At 34.7% G+C, this 18068-nt stretch overlaps 1 protein-coding gene across 1 annotated transcript in view; it reads left to right on the plus strand.

Moving 5' to 3' along the window:
• LOC123528837 (eukaryotic translation initiation factor 4E type 3-like) overlaps window positions 1-16779 on the plus strand; it is a 34798-nt gene extending 18019 nt beyond the window's left edge. Inside the window, exons 4-7 of the mRNA XM_045308863.2 lie at window positions 5763-5823; window positions 7283-7349; window positions 8379-8534; window positions 9069-16779. Coding sequence (XP_045164798.1) covers window positions 5763-5823; window positions 7283-7349; window positions 8379-8534; window positions 9069-9112 — 328 coding nt within the window. The 3' untranslated portion in view covers window positions 9113-16779. The remainder of the gene's footprint in view (window positions 1-5762; window positions 5824-7282; window positions 7350-8378; window positions 8535-9068) is intronic.
• The last annotated feature ends 1289 nt before the right edge of the window (window positions 16780-18068 follow it).

The following is an 18068-nucleotide window of genomic DNA, read 5'->3' on the forward strand; positions in this document are numbered from 1 at the left end:
AAAATTTTGGTTAAAGTTTTACATGCAAGTTATTATCTCCAAAACTGATGCAGATATTGATTTGAAACTTCACATGTGTCTTTGGGGTTATAAAACTACATTGTAGTTGATAGCAGCAAGTCCCATAACTCTGACCTTCATTTTGGCCAAATTATGCCCCCTTTTGGACTTAGCAAATTCTGGTTAAAGTTTTGCGTGCAAGTACATGCAGCTATTACTAAAAGGCATATAGATTTGAAACTTATTTTTTCTTTTTCTAGATCAATTACTAACCTCACTGGGTCAAGTCCCATAACTCTGACATGTTTTTGAGCAAATTATGCCCCCTTTAAGACTTAGAAAATTTTGGTTAAAGTTTTACATGCAAGTTATTATCTCCAAAACTGATGCAGATATTGATTTGAAACTTCACATGTGTCTTCGGGGTTATAAAACTAGTAGATAGAATCAAGTCCCATAACTCTGACATGTATTTTAGCCAAATTATGCCCCCTTTTGGACTTAGACAATTCTGGTTAAAGTTTTGCGTGCAAGTACTTACAGCTATTACTAAAAGGCATATAGATTTGAAACTTATTTATTGTTTTTCTAGGTCAGTTACCAACCTCACTGGGTCAAGTTCCATAACTCTTAACATGTATTTTGAGCAAATTATGCCCCCTTTTGGACTTGGAAAATTCTGGTTAAAGTTTTACATGCAAGTTACTATCTCCAAAACTAATGCAGATATGGAATTGAAACTTAACATGTTTCTTCGGGGTTATAAAACCAGTTGATAGCATCAAGTCCCATAACTCTGATATGCATTTTGGTCAAATTATGTCCCGTTTCGGAACTTAAAACTCTTTTGATATTTAACATTTTGGGTAGTAAATTTCCTGCTTCTGTGACAATATTTCAAATAGTCGAGCTTGGCTGTCTTACGGACAGCTCTTGTTTCTTTTTCTAGGTCAATTACCAACCTCTCTGGGTCAGGTCCCATAACTCTGACATGTATTTTGAGCAAATTATGCCCCCTTTTGGACTTCGAAAATTTTGGTTAAAGTTTTACATGCAAGTTACTATCTCCAAAACTAATGCAGATATTGATTTTAAACTTCACATGTGTCTTCGGGGTTATAAAACTAGTTGATGGCAGCAAGTCCCATAACTCTGACTTTCATTTTGGCCAAATTATGCCCCCTTTTGGACTTAGAAAATTCTGGTTAAAGTTTTGCATGCAAGTACATACAGCTATTTCTAAAAGGCATATAGATTTGAAACTTATTTTTTCTTTTTCTAGATCAATTACTAACCTCACTGGGTCAAGTCCCATAACTCTGACATGTTTTTGAGCAAATTATGCCCCCTTTTAGACTTAGAAAATTTTGGTTAAAGTTTTACATGCAAGTTATTATCTCCAAAACTGATGCAGATATTGATTTGAAACTTCACATGTGTCTTTGGGGTTATAAAACTACATTGTAGTTGATAGCAGCAAGTCCCATAACTCTGACCTTCATTTTGGCCAAATTATGCCCCCTTTTGGACTTAGCAAATTCTCGTTAAAGTTTTGCATGCAAGTACATACAGCTATTTCTAAAAGGCATATAGATTTGAAACTTATTTTTTTCTTTTTCTAGATCAATTACTAACCTCACTGGGTCAAGTCCCATAACTCTGACATGTTTTTGAGCAAATTATGCCCCCTTTAAGACTTAGAAAATTTTGGTTAAAGTTTTACATGCAAGTTATTATCTCCAAAACTGATGCAGATATTGATTTGAAACTTCACATGTGTCTTTGGGGTTATAAAACTACATTGTAGTTGATAGCAGCAAGTCCCATAACTCTGACCTTCATTTTGGCCAAATTATGCCCCCTTTTGGACTTAGCAAATTCTGGTTAAAGTTTTGCGTGCAAGTACATACAGCTATTACTAAAAGGCATATAGATTTGAAACTTATTTTTTCTTTTTCTAGATCAATTACTAACCTCACTGGGTTAAGTCCCATAACTCTGACATGTTTTTGAGCAAATTATGCCCCCTTTAAGACTTAGAAAATTTTGGTTAAAGTTTTACATGCAAGTTATTATCTCCAAAACTGATGCAGATATTGATTTGAAACTTCACATGTGTCTTTGGGGTTATAAAACTACATTGTAGTTGATAGCAGCAAGTCCCATAACTCTGACCTTCATTTTGGCCAAATTATGCCCCCTTTTGGACTTAGCAAATTCTGGTTAAAGTTTTGCGTGCAAGTACATACAGCTATTACTAAAAGGCATATAGATTTGAAACTTATTTTTTCTTTTTCTAGATCAATTACTAACCTCACTGGATCAAGTCCCATAACTCTGGCATGTATTTTGGGCAAATAATGCCCCCTTTAAGACTTTGAAAATTCTGGTTAAAGTTTTACATGCGAGTTTCTATCTCCAAAACTAATGCAGATATTGAATTGAAACTTCACATGTGCCTTCGGGGTTATAAAACTAGTTGATAGCAGCAAGTCCCATAACTGATATGCATTTTGGTCAAATTATTCCCCCTTTTGAACTTAAAACTCTTTTGATATTTAACCTTTTTGGGTAATATTTTCCTGCTTCTGGGACAATATTTCGAATAGTCGAGCTTGGCTGTCTTACGGACAGCTCTTGTTTTCATTAGAAGAACAAGGACTGGCCTCTTTGTTGGGTGGAAGACATTAAAGAGCATCTTAGAAATTTCAAGTGCCTGGACCAGGATTTGAACCTCTGACCTCTGGATTGACAGTCAAGCATGACCACCTGATCATACAGGGAAAAATATACATTTTTAGCTCGACTATTCGAAGAATAGTCTAGCTATTCTACTCACCCTGGCGTCGGCGTCGGCGTCGGCGTCGGCGTCACACCTTGGTTAAGTTTTTGCATGCAAGTACATACAGCTATCATTTAAAGGCATATAGCTTTGAAACTTATTTATTCTTTTTCTAGGTCAATTACCAACCTCACTGGGTCAAGTTCCATAACTCTAACATGTATTTTGAGCAAATTATGCCCCCTTTTGGACTTAGAAAATTTTGGTTAAAGTTTTACATGCAAGTTACTATCTCCAAAACTAATGCAGATATTGAATTGAAACTTCACATGTGTCTTCGGGGTTATAAAACTAGTTGATAGCACCAAGTCCCATAACTCTGACCTTCATTTTGGCCAAATTATGCCCCCTTTTGGACTTAGAAAATTCTGGTTAAAGTTTTGCGTGCAAGTACATACAGCTATTACTAAAAGGCATATAGATTTGAAACTTATTTTTTCTTTTTCTAGATCAATTACCTACCTCACTGGGTCAAGTCCCATAACTCTGGCATGTATTTTGGCCAAATTATGCCCCCTTTTGGACTTAGAAAATTCTGGTTAAAGTTTTGCGTGCAAGTACATACAGCTATTACTAAAAGGCATATAGATTTGAAACTTATTTTTTCTTTTTCTAGATCAATTACCTACCTCACTGGGTCAAGTCCCATAACTCTGGCATGTATTTTGGCCAAATTATGCCCCCTTTTGGACTTAGAAAATTCTGGTTAAAGTTTTGCGTGCAAGTACATACAGCTATTACTAAAAGGCATATAGATTTGGAACTTATTTATTCTTTTTCTAGATCAATTACCTACCTCACTGGGTCAAGTTCCATAACTCTTAACATGTATTTTGAGCAAATTATGCCCCCTTTTGGACTTAGAAAATTCTGGTTAAAGTTTTACATGCAAGTTACTATCCCCAAAACTAATGCAGATATTGAATTGAAACTTAACATGTTTCTTCGGGGTTATAAAACTAGTTGATAGCATCAAGTCCCATAACTCTGATATGTCCCCTTTTGAACTTAAAACTCTTTTGATATTTAACATTTTGGGTAATAATTTCCAGCTTCTGTGACAATATTTCGAATAGTCGAGCTTGGCTGTCTTATGGACAGCACTTGTTGGCTATAAACTTGACACTATTCAATTCAGAGAGTTCCTTTTTCCTGCCGTGGATATCCGTTAGAATGAGTTTAATCTATATTTAGATTTTTCATAATAAAACCGAAATTCACCAAAAACTGTTGAGGATTACGAGAATCAAACATTAAAGTAATCCTATGTGAATCGAACATTAAAGTAATCCTATGTGGATCAAACATTAAAGTAATCCTATGTGGATGAAAATGTTTGGCATGTAGCTTTTAAGCTCCACTTTTCAAAAAATAGGTAGAGCTATAGTACTCATCAATTCTACAGTATCGCGTCTACATCCTTGTGGGCGTCCAGATTTGGTTAAAAGTTTTTGTATGTAAGTTGGTATCTCAAAAACAACTTGTAGGAATGAATTGAAACTTCACACACTTATTCACTGTGATCAACTGACTTGCAGTGCACAGGTGTAACCATTCTAGTTTGGTTTTTGCTTTTTTACAAATTCATGCCCCTTTTTCAACTTAGCAATTTTTATGCCCCCGAAGGGAGGCATATAGTTTTTGAACCGTCTGTTTGTCTGTCGGTCTGTCAGTCTGTCCGCAATTTTCGTGTCCGGTCCATATCTTTGTCATCAATGGATGGATTTTCAAATAACTTGGCATGAATGTGTTCCACAGTAAGACGACGTGTCGCGCGCAAGACCCAGGTCCGTAGCTCAAAGGTCAAGGTCACACTTAGACGTTAAAGGATAGTGCATTGATGGGGGTGTCCAGTCCATATCTTTGTCATCGATGGATGGATTTTCAAATAACTTGGCATGAATGTGTACCACAGTAAGACGACGTGTCGCGCGCAAGACCCAGGTCCGTAGCTCAAAGGTCAAGGTCACACTTAGACGTTAAAGGATAGTTCATTGATGGGCATGTCCGGTCCATATCTTTGTCATCAATGGATGGATTTTCAAATAACTTGGCATGAATGTGTACCACAGTAAGACGACGTGTCGCGCGCAAGACCCAGGTCCGTAGCTCAAAGGTCAAGGTCACACTTAGACGTTAAAGGTCATTTTTCATGATAGTGCATTGATGGGCGTGTCCGGTCCATATCTTTGTCATTCATGCATGGATTTTCAAATAACTTGGCATGAATGTGTACCACAGTAAGACGACGTGTCGCGCGCAAGACCCAGGTCCGTAGCTCAAAGGTCAAGGTCACACTTAGACGTTAAAGGTCATTTTTCATGATATTGCATTGATGGGCGTGTCCGGTCCACATCTTTGTCATTCATGCATGGATTTTAAAATAACTACGCATGAATGTGTGGCACAGTAAGACGACATGTCGCGCGCAAGACCCAGCTCCGTAGGTCAAAGGTCCTAAACTCTAACATCGGCCATAACTATTCATTCAAAGTGCCATCGGGGGCATGTGTCATACTATGGAGACAGCTCTTGTTGGTTCAGTTTTTGTATGTATGCAGGTATTAGGCTGTTGAATAGTCAAGTGCTGCTTTCCTCCAACATCTCTTGTTGTATATATATTTGATAGTTGGTCAGTGAACTGAAAAGCTCTGCAATGATGTTAAATTGTCAGAAAATTGAGCCACAATTTCATGTCATTACAGTGACATTCAAAACAATGATATATATTGTGAAGCGTAAACAATCAGTTAACATTTGCATATCAGCAAGTATGATACCCATTTATGCTTATTAAATATTTCTGTCTTTAATAAAAAAAAAAGTAAACAAAAAGGACAAGTTATTGGTTTTTTCTGCATTGGCTCATACGCTGTACAAGACTTTTGTTATTTACAGAAAGGAGCTGTTTTCTTTTCAGGGAAGACAAGGATAACTGTAATGGTGGAAACTGGAGAATGAAGTGCCATAAATGGGATACAGTAAGATATTGTATTATAATGCTGAATTTATATTCTGATGTTTTTATTTTTCCAAATAAATTGGATAAAAAAGGTTCACATCCGTCTATCGATCTGTCCGGATCAAGATCTTTGCAGCAGAATTATATTACACTGTACGTATGTCTCCCACATTTAATGAGGGAGACATATTAATTTAGTGCTGTCTGTCTGTATGTCACAAAGTTTGTACGTGCAACTGCTCCGACACAGACTATGAGACGGATTTACACCAATCTTCACAAAAGTGTTCATTGCCAAGCCTAGATGTGCATACTAGTATCATTGGCATGTTCGGGTTTGATGATCTTCAGTAGAGATATGCCCTTGATTCATCAAATTTCATGATTATTTGGCCACTGCTCTTGTCTTGTTGGGCAGATTCCCACCAAACCTTACAAGAGTGATCAGTGGCAAGCTTCATTGGGCATGTTCTGGCTAAGTGATTTTTAGTGGAATTATGGTCCTTGATTTGTTGTATTCTCCCTTGTACATGCAACTGCTCCAATATAAACTGGAGGAATTACACCATACTTTACAAAAATGATCATTGCCAAGCCTGATTTTGCACATCGTCAGCATGTTCCGGTTCGTTGATTTTCAGTGGAGTTATGGCTCTTAATTCATCAAATTTTATGATGTTTTGGCCACTTCCCTTATATCATTGGGAGGATTTCCACCAAATCTTACAGGAGTGATCAATGCCAAGCATTATTGTACATATTTTTGGCAAGTTCCAGTTCATTGATTTTCAGTGAAGTTAGGGCCCTTGACTTGTTGTATTTTACAGTGTTTACACTACTTGATGTATACCACTGGGCTGAAGTTCATCAAACCTCAAGAGTGATTGGTGTGAAGTGCAGTTGTGCATATCATTGACATATTCCAATTTAACGATTTAAGACCTGTGATTTGTAAAATTCTGTAATTTCTGCGCTACTTCTCCTATTATACTGGTTGGAATTCCACCAAACTTTACAGGAGTGATCAGTGCCAAGCCAAGTTGTCTGTATCTTTAGAATGTTATGGTTCAGTGATTTTAATTGAAGTTATGACCCATAATTTGTGGCATTTTACAATGTCTGTGTGTTAAGTGGTTGGAGACATACATTTTCATTTCTGGTTCATGTCCTGATCAGGATTTTTGTTAAAAGGTAAGCCTGATTTCAGTGCCAAAAAGACAGTCTTTGTAAAAAAGTGGAATAATGTCTGTTTTCTATGTTAGAAATATTGGTATTGGTAAGACAACAGAAAGATCAATTTACTTTATTAGACTGAACAATTTTATACAGATACACCTCCAGTACAGATAGATTCATTATCTTTTGCTGTCAGTGCTTAAAGACAGTGTTAAAGGAACCACATATTGAGGTTTAAATACTTCGGTGGCAGAATTTTATTAATAAGAGTAAGCATTCCATATTGTGTTGTATATTTACAGCCTCAAGTGTGGAAAGAATTGCTGCTGGCAGCAATAGGGGAACATTTATCAGATTTTCTTATGGAGGGTAACTATGTTACTTGTTTTCAAGTTGAGATTTATCATTTACTATAGATGAGAATTTTTTTCAGCTGAAAATTATTGTTTATTCTTATATGACTAACAGTGCTTTAATCATCACAACAGTATTATGTTGACGTCACGTCGACGTGATATTTAGCACCATATACGCATCGAAAAATATCGCTTTCAAATTTGATCAAATGATTTACCTAAAAACATGTTTAAAATGAAATGTCACAAAGCATAACTGTCTTAATTAATTTACACACAAACGGAGTTGGTTATTAGCTGTGCAGAATAATTCACCATCATTTGTGCCTTAATGGAACTATTCCGCAAGGCGTATTACCATTTCTGGTCCTGAAGTGTATAAACAAAGGAGCGTGACAACCTACCATTTGGCGCCATACATTCGCCAATAAACAGTTCTATCATATTTTATCTAAATTATACAATAAAAGATATATTAGAATCGAAATAATTTATAGCAAATCCGTGTTTTAACACTATTTGTACACTCGGGTGGTTATAAGTTGTACAAAATAATTTCACTCGGGCTGCGCCCATTGTGTATAAATAGTGTTAAAGCACGGTTTTGCTATAGATTATTTCTTAAATATATCTTTCATATTGCATAGATGTGAAACTGATTTTGTAAACAGTACTGTTCACTGTATCATTGAAACTGAATGGATCAGAAACTGTACATGCTAACAGTACATCACTGTTCACTATATCACTGATTTAAAACTTATCTAGTCAGCAACAAAGTATAACTTGTTTAGAATTATTCCCATAAAAGTGCAAGTTTGATAAGAAATAAGTTGAAAAGTTCTTGTATTAAGATTGCTAGTAAAAGCATTGCCAGGCTGATAGTGTTTTTCATGGCACAAGATTTTACACAACATCGTGTCAGCATTAGAGGTTAAAATGTTGATGCAACAATAAAATTTGTGATGCGTCTTGTCTTTAGTAAACTTTAAATTTGAATCTTGTCAAAATATAGGAATTTCTGTTCTATGTTTCCTTACAGGAGATGAGATAGGTGGTATAAGTGTGAGTATTCGAGAGAGGGATGACATTGTCACTATATGGAATACAAGATCAGACTTAGCTGAACAATCAAAAATGTTAGAAAAAGTTAAAGAGCTAGTACCTAAAGTCAATTTTACAGCTGCATTTTATAAAGGTAGGTGACACACAGATATGCTCCCAGATTGTTTCATTAATGTCTTTTTAAAAACATTTCTAAAGGAGTTACTTAGTTGATTGTGTATCATTTTGTGGGAGGAGCTATCTAGCTGATTTGTTGAAGGTCTGTACATTACTTTACCCTTGCACCTTTATTAACCATTATTGCAGGTGCACCTTGGGTCAGCTCCTGTATGTTAAACAGTAGTCAATGTGATTGTTTGGTGCTGCACAGAAAAGGAAATCAAAACCTGTTCTGTTGTCCTAGCCAGGTCATTAGCAGTGGTATCATTCATGCTAGGATGATTTTCACTACAGTAGTGGCATTGACAACAATTAAATGTAAAACTTACGTAGTTGGCTCACACCAGGTCCTACTAGTAGTGTACTCCAATGAAACATATTACTTTGTCAGAAGAATGCAAGTATCCAGCAGTTACATTGACCTGATGTTTGGCTTGTAATGTATAGAATACTCCTCAGATTACTAGTATATTGTTTGTGTTGTATACCTTGTCATGTTTTATTTCAGCATTTCAGACACACCAGGCTTTTGAAGGCTACAAAAGATCTTGAACTTGCCCAATGTGATATTTGACTTTCTAAATGCCGAAGATGTATATTATTTCGCCACAACGCATGAGAGATTCAAAATCTGTACGGTTTCACTGGTGTGTTAGGGAGCATGTTTTAGAGATGTGCTGGTCCACGTAAAGACAGTCCTCAATAATATTGCCTTTATGTGATATGTGTCAAATCAGAGATCTTTGTTGGCTGTCAGGATTTATTCTGGTCAATATATTTATGCAAGTACATGTAATAAGAAGATTTCAGTGTTTACTGGCCTTTAAAGAACTTGCCTCTAGATTTATGAGAAATTTTCTTATATTAGGCGTAAAAAAAAATGGATTGTTTCCAGTATCCCAACCTACACTAAATTTTTGGCCCGACCCTAAATGTTTTTATGGCCTTGGAGATTTTTTTTTTTCAACTTTTTAAGAAAAAGTTGAAAAACTGCACTTTTTATGCTTTAAACATGGTCAGTGATGTTAGAAATCAACTTACTGATGCTCTAAAGGCATAACCCCTGTATTTGTATTCATTTTTTGACAAAAAATATTTTCTGAAAAGTCCCACTTAATAAAACAAAATTCAAAAACAAAAACTTACTGACCCACCTACCCTAATCATTTTGAGCATGTTACCGGAAACAAACAATTTTTTTTACGCCTTAGTAATTGTAAACACAAAGTGAAAACAGTGCATAACCAGGAGTTTTAAGTAATATTTATCAAAATATATAGAAAATTAACATAGTAAGCAACAGGGTAATGAAAAATAACAGGATTTCAGATAACTTCAGCCAGGGAGGCGGACCTGTCTCCATGCTTTATCACAACAAAATATCATCTTGATTTGCCCATTACAGTGTACATAATGTGTGTAAAAAGTTGAGTTTTTTTGATTCATAGAACGATTATTCTAACATGATCTGCAGCAGCTGCTATATTGACATTTAATAAACAACCTATATGTATGATCTAAGAAACAATGTATCTCATTTTGTGATTTGTCATTGAATAAAATCATTGGAGTTCAGATGCGAAGGAATTATATCATGAGGGCGCAGCCTGAGTAATATGATAATATACATCTGAATGACAATGATTTTATTCAACAGAAAGTCGAGAAATGAGATATATAATTTCGATTCTAATACGTTACAAAGGATTTTCAAGTACATCCTTGATGACATCCATCAAATATTTTCCTGTTTTCTGTTGGTTTCTTTCCCAGCACGCCGCTATGACATAATAATTGTGACATCAGAAAAATGAATTGTTGTATAACACACAATTTTCAGCCTCCTTTGTTTCATAGGAACATGAATCGGGTCGTGTTAAAATCTATGATAAAATATGTTTGGCTGTTACATTTTACCCCATACAATTATAACATAGGAGGTCCTACCTCTGTTGTGTTATTTAAACTATTCCTATGCCAAACAATATTAAAACAACATTTCAAAAATGCACAATTATGAGAAAATACCATATCTTCTTACCGGTATGTGGATGGCAAATTGTATGTTTTGATCTCTGCGAAATTTGTAATGCAGATACACCAAAAAATATCATGGCATGACGATATCACATCACACATATTTAAAAGTTTAGAAAATAACAATGATTGAATGGCTCAAAAAACAAGATTTTTTTTTCTTTGATAGTTAGCAAGTTGTGTAATTTCTAGTTTGTCAATACTCCTCAAAATTCTGATATGCTATGCTTTCTTATCATGGTGTGAATTGTAACAGCCTGTAGACCGCATGCTAAAATGTAGTTCAGAGTTAGGGCGAAAAATTTTGCGTGGTTATAATGGAAATAATAAAATTGTTTCTATATTTTATCTGCAAATAAAATATAGGCACTTATTTGAATGAGAATAATTAAGTCACCTTTTCTTTGCATTTGTGATCTAATTATTATGCATCTGAACTCTTCCTATATTTTGTTCACTGATAAGAAATAGGTTTCTTGAATAGGCAGAAATCTCAGGCTTATATTCAGGTAAATCCTTTAACTTAACCTTTACCCTGCTAAATTTCTAAAATGGACTGGTCCATCATTTAATTTTGGCAATACCACTTATTATTCAAAGGGGGTGTTCACTAAAAATGTGTTGACTGAATAGCGAACAGTGCAGACCATGATCAGCCTGTATCGTGGTCTGCACTGGTCGCAAAGGCTGAACCACTTGCTGCTAGCAGGCTAAAGGTTAAGCTACTTCTCTTACAGAAAGTAAGGGGATATATAAATGTGTCTTGTATATGTGTGTCTATATATGTCACAAACAATAGGATACATGTCTGCTTAGGAAAATATGTCAAAAATATATAGTATAGTATACATGTTTGTCTGATTCTGAAATAAGAGGTTATTGTATGAAATCCTTATATATTAAACTTGTCTGCAGTGTGTTAATATTGTTTAAAAAATTTAAAAAATAGGGTATATAATAAACTGATAGAGTAATGTTAGAGTATCAGTGATGCATTTTAAAAACTCCAGGATGTTTTATGAATGATTTGATTCAATTATTTACAGTAACTGTTTTTTTACACGCCCAAATGAATGTATTATGTGATGGTGCATCTTGTGTGTCTCAGTAGAAATTCCATTCTTGCTCAGTAACTGAAAAATCCTTCAATCTATGAATGTATGACACTGTCGTGCCATGTTGTCAGATAGGCAATCATTTACTCAGTATCTGCTTTCACATCCATTAGAGATTCACCATAATTCAGAGATGCAACACTGATTTTCTTCTTTAACAATTTGATTAGATTGCCACTGGGAATTGTCTCAAACAATCAATGTTTTCCAATGTTCAGCCCACCAAATCAAACATTGAAGTACCATCTTAGTAAAAGTACTTGCTAGCAATGAATAAAGATTATATTAAATATCTGGGATCAATAAAGATTAACTGCTCTTAGGAGATATTTACATTTACCTTGAGAAAAAAAAATATGCCTTGTAATAAGGGATGTAACTGCACTTTTCACAGATGATTTTGATTGGTTCATAAAAATGTATTTCAAAATGCTGCTGATTGGTTGAAATCTTGTATCTGTAATATAAACAGTCAAAATACATTGGTGTAGTGCGCCTCGGGTTCAGTTTGGGACATCTGCTGGATCCTTCAAGCATGTTGTCCAACACAGTCAGATCTGTCTTTAGGTGTCTATTGCTCTTGCACAATGCTGCCCATTGCTGTGTTATTCGCTATGTCTGCATATGCAATCTTGTTCGTGCCTAATCTCCCAAACCATTGCACACAATTTAATGAAACTTCACACAAGTGATCAGTACCAACTTTACTTGTGCATTGTGCATGTTAGGTTCTTTCAGAAAACAATTCTGCTGAGTTATGGGGCTTCGTTTTTTGTTACTATACTATATACATACAGTCCACATAATTATGCAATCTTACGTGCATCAAATTGCAATGTACTGTGTCGGTGCATGCAGGAGGTACATTCATCACCTTCAGTGATAGCTCTAGTTTGAAATGTAATAAAAAGTTTTTCAGGTGTTGTACTAATGATCATGTATAAATAGTTAACTTACTGAAGTTCAACATAGCATTAAAAAGCTAAAATTAATTAGAATTACTTAAATACAAATGTACATAGAAGTATACTACAAACACTGTAGTATCTGACCATTAGTGTATAGTTATTTACATGTTGTTAAAAGTGAGAACTGTAATATTCTCCTACATGTGAATTTGCAGTGCCAAAAAGTCACACATGTGAACAGGAATAGAATATAGGGCAAATGTTACATACGATTATAGTCAGAATGAGTGATTAATCTGAATTATATGGGTTTTTTCTTGCACAAAATGTCTTACACATAGAAAAACTTGTCTCACCAGGAAATTCTGTTTCAAGGTAGTCTATGAAGCAGTGTTGCAGGTCATATAAAACTGGCTTTTATGTTCCTGCTGTATCAGTATATATACCTATATTATACACAGAACTTTGATATTTCTGAATCCAACTGCAGCAATTCTTAAACATATATATCATTGTGCATTGACACTTACATGTGAGGGTCTTTTTATTAGTTTGTTATTTATTGTTGTTTTTTTTTTTACTTGACAACTGAGAGCTTTAGGCACCAGCTGTTATATACATTTGTGAATTATAAAAAGTATAAAGAACATTTTTTACCAGATTTCTCCAAAACAAAAATGCCTTTAGATTTTTGTTATGTTTTTTCTTCCTTCAGAAGGGAATTTTGTCTATCTTTTGTATGAATTCCGTTAGTATAGCTTTAAGTTTAAGAGCCAAATTAACTGCTTTAATGCAGGAAACTGTTGATATTGGATATAGCTTGACAGTTTGAGAAAGAGCTAGAGCCGTTGCACTCGCCCATTTGTCGGCATTTTTGTGGGCGTCCCAGTTTGGTTGTTTTTGTATGTACGCTTGTATCTAAGTAATCACTGGGGGGGAAGGATTGAAACTTCCCACACTTTAACACTATGTTTAAATGACATGCAGTGCACAGGTTTCATAATTATTTGGGATTTTACAAAATTACTCCCCTTCTAAGAAATGGCAGTTTTTGGTTAAGCCTTTTTTGTAAGCTGGTATCTCGGTAACCAACTGTTGGAATGGATTTAAACTTCACAAACTTATTCACTGCGATGATCCGACATGCAGTACCCCAGTAATTCTTTTTTTGCTTTTCACAAGGTTAGGCCCCATCTTAGCTTGACTATTTGAAATGAAAATTTTCAAATACATGTAGTATAGCCTTAGTTTTCTAGTCTTTTGTCGACATCAGTTTCCATTTTACAGAAATTTTACATGTAAGTAGGTTTTACTTAAGGTAGTTCTGCACGTTTGATAAACCGGAAGTGATGGCATAACGTCATTTATCCGGAAAACGAAGAATAAAGCCTGGATTCGAAGTACGGAAATGAAAATCATTTTATGAATTAATCGCAACCTGTAAGTTAATTTACTTCAATGGCTCTGTTGATATATTTCTAAAGTCAAAATATGGTACTAAAACATGACACGTTAAATAATTCAAAATAATGTCTTAAAATTAGCGTGAAATGTCCGGTTCTCTTTAATCATGGTCAAATATCTTAAAAATAAGCACACAGACCTATACATTTTATTTCATCAAATTATAGGCCATGTCTTTATTCACAACTCTGAGAAGTTTCATCAAAATCTACATTGTAGAAAAATTTCTATTTGCGAAAATGTTATGAAAGTTATGATTTTCCCATAGACTCCAATTATGAAATATTTCATGAGGTCCATATTTTTCAAATCAGTCTAGCAAAAAATCAAGCACACGACCCTATCTTTTTTATTTGCTGAATTTTCTAGGTATGTTTTGAAGTTTTGAAAAATCAAAGTTTAATCAAATTCTACATTGTAGAAAAAAAGTCGACCAAAACGTGCAGAACTATCTTAAACTTTCAGGCCAAATGCTTACAAACTTTTATAACTTATATTTTGTCAAAGTTATTCCTCTTTTTACTTATAAATTTTGGTTAATGTTTTGCATGTAAGCAGGTTTCTCAGAAACTACTTCAGATTTTACAAGTCTTTCGCATCATGGGATGACCTCACAGGGAAAGTTACATAACTTAGCTTATATTTTGTGTGAAAATTATACCCCTTTGTAACAGAAATTTTGCAAAAGTTATGCAATTAAACATGTTTCACATGAACGACTTGACCAGAATTTTATGTTTTCATATTTACCACACATGTTTGGCATTATGAGTTGACCTAACATGGCAAGTTTCATAACTCTTGCTTACATTTTGGCAAAATTATGCCCCTTTTTTCAACTTAGAAAATTTGATGAAGGTTTTGTATTAAAGTTAGAATTTTGGTAGAAGGGCTTCAAAGAGTTGAGTGCACTTTAAATAGACAGCTATTGGTATTTGTTCTTTTAATGTTTTAGCGGCAAGGCTTTTGAATAGTCGAGCACTGCTGTCCTCAGATCGCTCTAGTTATATTATTCATTTTGCTAAACAGCCCCTGAGGTGAGGGTAGGAAATACAGCTTTAATGGTTGATTTTGTTGTCTTTATGGACTTTAAACTATGATTTTGTTCTAATATGTTTATTGATGTACATAAACAATGATTGTATTTTATTGGTATACATGTACAATAAGTACCAGTTATATGAACTTCCAGCAAGTAGCCAGTATTGATAAAAGAGCATTTTTTGTTCTCACCGTTTTTTACATAATTGTTTTTTTGCTTTCTGTTGGAAATGTCAATAATGGTACTTTTTTACCAGTAGAATGTTAGTACATTAATTTACTTCATCAAGTGTTTCCAGATCCATTGTGAGAGATTGATGTATTCTTGTTTAGCTAATTGTTTGGTAAGGCAAAGACTGTGTGAGCTGTAGTAATTGATTATGTTGATGGATGCATAGGAAGTTTCATAATCAGAGAATTTAAATCAAATTTAGTCCTCTGTTCTCCAGTACAATTCTATTGGAATGTTCTGTACTTAACCTCACTAAAATATCGCGCTGTGAAAGTTATATTAAGCCATGTTACAGCATATACTATATATACTGTAATCTAAAGATTAGGACACTGTATTGGTATAATAATAAAATGATGACACCAACATGACACTTTCATTTACAGACATTCTTAGTCACGCATGATGGGATTATATTTTTCTGTCTCAGAGTTTTCATTCACACATTACCTACGAGTAGGACAGATGATATAATTCAGTGTTTATTTTCCAGAAATCTAGTTTTCAACAGGAATACGGTGAGAGGGACACTTAACCCTTAGCCTGCTGGCGGCAGATGATTCTGCCTTTGCGACCAGTGCAGACCAAGATCAGCCTGCACATCCGTGCAGTCTGATCATGGTCTGCACTGTTCGCTATTCAGTCAGTAAATTTTCAGTGAAAACCCCTTTGAATAATAATTGGTACTGTCCAAATTGAAAGATGGACCAGTCCATTATAGAAATATAGCAGGGTAAGGGTTAACTAAGATATGGTGTTATTTTAGCCTGTATTTTTAACAAGTCAGTAGTTTTTTTTTTTGCAAGTGAGAAACCATGTTATCACTTCTTGGCAGCAAGTAATATTTTAGCTTTCTAAGCTTTACTAAAAATTCCATTTATTGTTCCATTGTTTTGTCACTGTGTTTCAATGTCATGGGAAAACAATTGTGAAGCTACATAATTATTATAACCTAAGGTGCACAATAGACAGTCATTATTCAGGGTCATTTCTTACAAGTGCAGTTGTTCTGTGTTTATTAGTATTGCAGTTTTTGTGCATACTGTATATATTGGGGGTTTTTTCTGGATAAATTTACCTCTTTAAGTTTTGTATAATGCAGAATGCCCGAGTCTGTAAATAATAAAGTAGGCAGGTAAAAGCTTAAAGTGTGCAATGTAAAATGATAATGTGTAAAAGAAATTTATATAGATGTTTGTGTACGTGTCATATATGATGAAAAAAGTTTCAGAGAGTTTACAGGTACATCTAGCATATCATGTCTTTTAGTGTTACAGTTTTGGGTGAAGGGGATGATTGAGAAATTTTGGAAGGCTTTCATTATTTCTAAGGTAACAGATTTTTCTAGTGGCCAGTTTTACAGAACTCATGGAAATTTGATATAAATGAGGTGTGCTGATTTATTAAAAATCTCCATGTTTCTGGTAGTGTTGTGATTTTATATACAGCGTCTGTAGCCCACTCTCATCATTCCATACACCTGCCTCGAAAATGATCCTATAGGTGACATGTCCTAATTTTCTGTTGTTTTTGTCTTCACTACGCAAGTTGTTCTGTGCCTGTAAAACTTAATGTTGATATAACAACTGATATGAAAAGTTGAATTTGCATATATTCTGTACGAGTTATTTTCTACATGTAAGTACTTGCTCTGTGTGGGATAAAGTTATTGTATGTGCAATTGTTCTTCTTCTTGTGCTTTTTGTATCAAAGATCTGCTATATTTTTCTCCAAAACATATGAGCTGTGTCATGAGAAAACCAACATAGTGGGTTTGCGACCAGCATGGATCCAGACCAGCCTGCGCATCCAGGCTTTCAAAGCCTATTGCAATTAGAGAAACTGTTAGTGAAAAGCATGGATCCTGACCAGACTGCATGGATGCGCAGGCTGGTCTGGATCCATGCTGGTCACAAAGCCACTTTGTTGGTTTTCCCATGGCACGGCTCATATAATATTATTATGATTAATTGCTGCTTGTGTTTTTGCTAAATATTGAGTAAATTACTTAGTAAATTTTACAGTAAATGTACACATGTACTAGTGAGATCTTAAATGGTCATCCAAGTCAGTTTATCAGACAAAGTCTGCCTGCTCAATCAAGTGTCGGTGCCTGAAGCACCTGGGCTTTGTGGTCCTGTCTTGCAGGTTTCCTTATATTTTTAATGTTCAGATCGCTTGAAATCCTTGATTACTTGAGCATTTCCCTTTTGCTGTTGCGACCTCAAGTGTCTCTTTGTTTCATTGTACTGGTATCCAGTATATTGTTGTCTTAACAAGTGAAAAGGAACCAGGACTGTAGAACAAAAACTTTTATTAAGGCTACTTATTAATTCAGTGAAAATGATTATAAACCTGGTCACTTTAAGTGTCTATCTAAATATGTTCAGATAAGGTGCAGTGTAATAAAGACTTAGATAGAATTTTAATTTATAATTACTGCACAGCAGCAGCTGTAACTTGGATTTGTATTTTGTATATGGAAGAAGGTGTGTTGGTGGTATGGGTTGTAATGCTGTGTCAGATCTACGTTAAGGTTCAAAATACAAGTTGTTAATTGTTTACCACTTGATGGGTATTTGCAATATACCATAAAAGTATTATGGACTAATTGACTAATATTATTTTGTGTATACATTTTTGTAAATGATGTTCAAAAACTGTTACGTTCACATTGAAAACTAAAAAATTAATACACACATTTGCAATAT

Source organism: Mercenaria mercenaria, chromosome 13, assembly GCF_021730395.1.
Source record: "Mercenaria mercenaria strain notata chromosome 13, MADL_Memer_1, whole genome shotgun sequence".
In the NCBI taxonomy this organism is placed as follows: domain Eukaryota; kingdom Metazoa; phylum Mollusca; class Bivalvia; order Venerida; family Veneridae; genus Mercenaria; species Mercenaria mercenaria.